The sequence below is a fragment of the Frankliniella occidentalis genome, unplaced genomic scaffold (genome assembly GCF_000697945.3).
Source record: "Frankliniella occidentalis isolate FOCC.00 unplaced genomic scaffold, Focc_3.1 Scaffold103, whole genome shotgun sequence".
Taxonomy (NCBI): Eukaryota; Metazoa; Arthropoda; class Insecta; order Thysanoptera; family Thripidae; genus Frankliniella; species Frankliniella occidentalis.
In genome coordinates this window covers 679,739-685,734 of record NW_026267232.1, presented here as the reverse complement: position 1 = coordinate 685,734, position 5,996 = coordinate 679,739, and the positions used below count along the sequence as shown (strand labels likewise).

The window sequence follows — 5,996 nt, the reverse complement described above, 5'->3', positions numbered from 1 at the left end:
TTGCTCCCGCCTTGCTCCCGCCTTGCTCCCGCCTTGCTCCCGCCTTGCTCCCGCCTTGCTCCCGCCTTGCTCCCGCCTTGCTCCCGCCTTGCTCCTGCTCCTGCCTTGCTCCCGCCTTGCTTTCGACTTGCTCCCGACTTCCTCCGGCCCTTGCTCCGGCCCTTTGCTCTGGCCCTTGCCCGCTCCCTGCTCGAGCCCCGATCGCGCCATCTCTTGCCCAGCTCTTGCCCTACTCGGGCCCGGCAGGCGCGCTGGACCGGGACCGCAGTCCCCGCCGTGATGAATGATCCATGCTTCACATCTCGGGCCGAGTAAACACGCCTCGTCCGCCCCGGCCTAGATTGCTAGGTGTGACGTGACTCCAATCACATGGCTCCATTGCCTTTTAAAGCCATTTTCGTCACAGGAAAAGCTCCCGTTTTTTTTACGTGAGAGGCTGCATTTTGTGTATTTTTGGGTCATTAAATAACAGATTCGTGTGTCATTCATAAGGCCCTCGCAATTCTGATTTTAAAAATGGACAAATGTATTTAAAATTGGTTTTGTATGTTGACGGCCCCGTGCAACAACATCCTATCTGCAAATTGTGCCGTCATTTTCCCTCCCTTCCTCTCACCTTACCCAGCGGTGAAGGGTTATGAAACCGTCTTTGAAGATAACATAAAATTCGCTTCCATAGTGGCCAGTACTATCGGATGGATGCCTTTTAAAATTTTCATCAAAATACCTGCAGAGTAGCCCCTTAAAAAAAACTTTACACGCCCTGAAGATCACTTCTTAAACACCCTCAGGTGTGCTAATCAGGCGCAGTGCGTTTACGGTGTGGCGGGCCTTCACGGAAAAAAAAAGAATTAGCTAAATTAGCTAATGCATTCGCTAATATGGCCTTAGATGAGAATATTAGCTCTCCTAGGGGAGGGGAGGGGTCCCCTCCTCACCTCTCACCTGTGCGCCCGCCGAGTCGAGGATAGGCAAACCCGCAACACGGCGGCGCGTGCTCTGAATCACCCGGTACAAAATAAAGCAACTAGCTGTGAAAGCTAATATTTTAGCTTTCTTAGCTGGGAATTAGCTAGGAAAGCTAATATTCTCATCTAAGGCCATGTTAGCGAATGCATTAGCTAATTTAGCTAATTCTTTTTATTTCGTGTTGTGCAGTGTAGCCGCCGCACAGTCCGCGCCTTGTCCGGCAATTAATAATCACGGCGGCCCAACGAGGACGAGAGCTGGCCGAGGGGCAGATAATGCTGCCGGTGTTTGTTATCTCTGTCAAAACTTTGCCAAGTTTTCATCGTCGGGTTGGGGGGCACGGTCTGGTAATCCACGTCGTCCAGGAGGGGGACCGAGGGAGAAGAGAAAGTGAGAGGGGGGGGGGGCAGAGGAGCGGGAGAGAGACCCGGGGGAGAAAGGGGGGCGGCAGGCAGAGAGCGGCTGCTGCTTTGTCTCGGGGCGCCTGGGTGGCAGGCCGCGGCGGACCAGGGCAGCACCGAGGGACGGCCTACCCATGAGGCGCTACCGTCAGCTGCTTGAAAATAAATTCTTCGCAAATGCTTTGCGAGCTTTTTCAAGCTTCAAATTAGATGCTGTTAAATCTGTCCGCAAGGAAATAACTAACTACCCCCAAAACGTGACTGGTGAAAGTATAGGAAAAGTATTCTTAAAGTATATTGCAGATTGAAATGGCTTCAGTTTGCTACTCTCTACGTGATACTTAAAAGTTACACAAAAGTGACATTTTAATGTACTTAATTAGGGTGCCTGAGCATTTTATTGCAGGCTCCGTAGGGAATGATTGACAGAGGGTGCTCGCCTGGAGACATCTCCAAGAGCGGCAAGCGAGAAGCATCAAGGCATTCCGTGCTCCTCCCGCACTAACATGAGCAGAGAGAGAGAGGGAGAGAGAGAGAGAGAGAGAGAGAGAGAGAGAGAGAGAGAGAGAGAGAGAGAGAGAGAGAGAGAGAGAGAGAGAGAGGCGGCGCGAAGGAGGCGCGACTGCCAACCTTGGCGGCAGACGTCCTAGCTGCTGCTGCTTTCTGCAGAGCCCCTAACGAAGAGAGCCTCGCGCACTAGATGAGCGCAGCAACGAGAAAATCACAGCCTGCTGCTTTCAGCTCGCGGAGCCCGCCGCCACCGAGCTCTTTAGCTCCACATCTCCTCTTCTATTCCTCTCCCACCTCTACTCGCTCAGCGCTGGCGCCGTCATCGCCGCTGCCTCTACATACCGAAAAAAACCTTGACCGAAGCTCCGCGTAAACATGGAAGCGATGGAAGCAGGCGATAACACTGCAAAAAATTAGAGTCTGATACAGAACGATCTACAGCGTTACTGTAGATGCCGATCTTAGTCACTGCACCTAGGGTACAGAACGCGGAGTACAGTGTTGCTGTAGCACGGGAAAGCCCAGGATTTACACGGTACAGTGTACGAATACGGCTCCACTGTAGACAGTTTTGCCCGCGCTTTTGCCTTACAGTGGTCCTGTACATTGCTCCCTGTACCAAATTTTAACCATTAAAACTACATCGATGCTGTTATTCGAATAAGAGAGGTTCCTGGAAAATAATTAGCAGGACGATCTGTAGTTTTCCTGTCATAATTTTTTGCAGTGAAAGAATAAGTGTTTATGGTTGCGAAAGTGTACAGTATTTCGTACAGCAAAGCGATACTGACAGAAAAAGCACAACACGCACGGGTCAAGTCCTTGCCTGATCGCATTGTACTGAGTAAGGTACAACATTACGAGGTACAAAGTACAATATCCTTTAACACGTCGACGCCTGACGCTCTGACCCTGCCGGTCCCAACTGCCGACACCGCTTTTGGAACAATTATCATTCTCTTATAGGTACTACAACAAAAATGTACAACGACGTTCGTGTACCTCACCTCCACAAACCTACAATCCTTTTATCCATTTGTTGTACTACTTTGGTACTATATTTTCGTCAGTGCACACCACAATGATGTCATCGCAAAGTTGTTTTTTTTGTGACGCGTGATGCGAAATCTTCTAAAACAAAAACGCAGGAAGTACCTGGGATTATTTGTTTCTAGTACGCGTTTGGTGACGCGGTGTTCGTATCTAAGTATGAATCACACTATCTGTCGCTCGCTATCGCCGCCGCGGGCCGCGGCAGGGTGCTGAGTCAGTCACACGGGGCGACACGGCCGCGGCAGGTCCCTTCAGTCAGACACAGCGCGACGCCCGCACTAGCACCGGGCTCCACACCGCCGCCATGGAGTGCGACATCTGCCTCGAAGACTACAACCAGGCGGAGCGCGTGCCCAAGATGGTGCCGTGCGGGCACACCGTGTGCCTGCTGTGCCTCCAGCGGAGCGTCAGCAGGCAGTGCCCGACGTGCCGCAGGGTGAGTCCGCCAGTCAAAATATGACTAACTTCAGATCTAAAATTCCGTCTTTTGTTGTGGCTGTGTGTGGCGCTCGCCTCGTATACAAAATAGTTTTTATAATCCCAGGTAGTCGATGGCCCACCGGATGCACTTCCAAACAACTTCACTCTCCTACGGCTAATAGAGGACCCAGCGCACAGCGTCAGGTGAGACTACCTTATCTATGACCATTTTCAGCCTGTATCAAATCATGACAGAGCCCCAGGCCCAGGTGCAAAGGCTCAATGTCTTTTTGGGGCGATGATGACGGAGTTTCGGCGTCCGTTGAGCTCGCGTCGTTGCGTGTGAGTCAAAAACTGCTCCCCTCCGCAGACCTCTCCGCGGCTGGTGCTCGGACTGCCGCGCCACCACCTCGCCCCGCTGCTGGGACGAGGAGCACGACATCCTGCCCGAGAAGAAGGCGCTGAGGCGCTACCTGCAGGGCGCGCTGCAAAAGGCGGCTGGGCAGCTGGAAGCTGTGGAGGACCTGTGCCAGGGCGAGCAGGTCGATCATGCCCTCACCCTGCTCAGTGCAGAATCCTGGAACCTGACGCTGCAGGGCGGGGGCCACGAGCTGACGGGCACCGTGGGGAACACGGAGGACCCCCTCACACAGCTCATGTGGCTGCTCCTGGCCGCGAAGGCCACGCTCAGCAAGGTATGCGTTTAGACGAGTATCGGGTGGGTAAGAGAAGACGCAGGTGCGCGGGCACGTTTGCCTACACAAGGGACAGAGTAAGAAGGCAAATCCCCCCCCCCCCTCCTCTAAATTCCGCAAATTTAAGGTAATTCCCCTAAATTATACTGAATTTAGTTTTACATCAAAGTCAAATTTTCCTTTGGAACAACGCAGTGAACTCTTGACAGGGGAGTTTGACTGTACTCCGATGCCATTGTTTCATTCCGTGGGTTGATGTAGCTTAGCGCCAGCTCAATACTTATTGTGGCTGTTGCAGAGTCGAGTTCAGACGCTCCCGCCCACCTCTGCGAGCCCTCCGCCCGCAGCCGCGGGCTCACCACCTCCAGGGACGCAGGGTCCACCGCCAGCCGCTGCGAGCCCTCCGCCTGCAGCCCCGAGCCCGAGACCGCTGCGTCCAGAGGCGCAGCCGCTGCGCGAGATGACAGTGTATGAAATCAGCCTCAACGGACCGAACAAGCAGAAGAAGGAGAAGGCAGCCCTTCTTGCAAAAGCGCCGGGGGTGAGTGAGAGGCTTGCCACACGTGGGTCGTGAGCACCGACCACCGTCGCGGCAGGACGTGGCCGAAAGGCACCGGACGGAGTGGCCGAGGAGCAGGAGAGGTTGGCGCTCAGAGGCAGCCTGCTGTCAACCCTCTGCTGTCAACCCTCTGAAAGTGACTCTGTCTTGTTCTACTCCAGGTCACCCGGCTGCTCGATGTTTCGTGCCACAAGGACTCTGCCTGGAGCCTCCAGCTGCTGCAGCGCGTCGCACCCTCCATAGAGGAGCTGGCTATAGTCTACCCGCGCGAGCCGCACCTGCGCGCGTTGCACGCCATGCCGCGGCTGAGGAGGCTGCAGGTGTCGGGCGGTGACGCCGCCATGCGCGCCCAGCCCCCCGAGCTGCCCGCGCTCCCGCCGGGGCACGCCGGCCTGCAGTGGCTCCGGGTGATCCAGCTGCCCCGAGCCACGACACAGTCCCTGCTGCGGGCGCACGGCCGCTCGCTGGAGGAGCTGCAGCTGCTGGTGGGCACGGCGGGGCGTGACGGGCGTGACGGCTGGCCCGTCTGCTGCGGGGACCTGCCCTCGCTGCTGCAGCAGAGCGGGCTGCAGGCGCTCAAGAGGCTCGTGCTGCGCAGGTTCGTCACGGGGCACGAGCCGGCCGCCTGCAGCGAGCAGCGCGCCGAGGTCAGGCCCGTGTTGCCCGGGGTCGAGGTGCTGTGCGGCTGGTGTGACCGCGTGAGGCTGGAAGAGTTCTAGGAGGTTCTCGTCTACCAACGGGAATGGGGGTCAAGTCGGCTAGGTAGACGCACAAAGAAAGTTGTTTGGGGTGTTTCGGGAGGGTAATTTCAAAATAAACGAAACTGAAAATGATCTGTTTTTCCATCCTAACTAAAATATCGTCCTGGGCACGCGCTACGCTTGGGCTAGACTACGGCTAGGCTCGGGCTAGACTAGGGCTAGGCTCGGGCTAGACTAGGGCTAGGCTGCGCGCTGCTCACACGTGGGACTAAGGGGCTGGGCTGGCTTCACTGCGAGTGGATTGGATACAGGACACATCTTGCCTTGGTTCCCATGGCGTGCGAACGCCCCACCACACCCCGCCACGCCCCGCCCTCCACACCTATCGCCACCGAGCTACCACTGCGGCTATCGACCGACCAGCAGGAAAACAGCCCGGAATAAGTGGTCCACGCATGAGGAGGTTCCCACCACTAGCCGGCCCTCGAGCTGCGCCCAGACTAATTTGTGAGGGGACGGGGGGGACGCTCCCGAGGTAGGAGGGAGGATCATAGCGACGACGCCAAGCGGGCGTGACGTCGCATAAGCGGCTGCACTTAGCGGCCGCCAGGCGGCGCTCGCGACGCGCCGGAGCGCTAGAAACTTCTCCCGCCCGTCGCCGGTCTCCCACCCCCGCTCCGCCTCACCC

General features: G+C 56.3%; 2 protein-coding genes across 2 annotated transcripts in view; one reads left to right on the top strand and one right to left on the bottom strand.

Annotated features, from left to right (window-relative positions):
- LOC113209404 (uncharacterized) overlaps positions 1-5,996 on the bottom strand; it is a 63,956-nt gene that overhangs the window by 36,096 nt on the left and 21,864 nt on the right. The gene's annotated exons all lie outside the window — the stretch shown is intronic.
- Positions 3,139-5,440, top strand: LOC113209400 (uncharacterized). The gene is made up of 5 exons (XM_026426885.2): positions 3,139-3,369; positions 3,478-3,557; positions 3,724-4,048; positions 4,347-4,589; positions 4,769-5,440. The coding sequence occupies exons 1-5, from the start codon at positions 3,238-3,240 to the stop codon at positions 5,324-5,326; spliced, it is 1,338 nt and encodes a 445-aa protein (XP_026282670.1). The 5' UTR covers positions 3,139-3,237; the 3' UTR covers positions 5,327-5,440.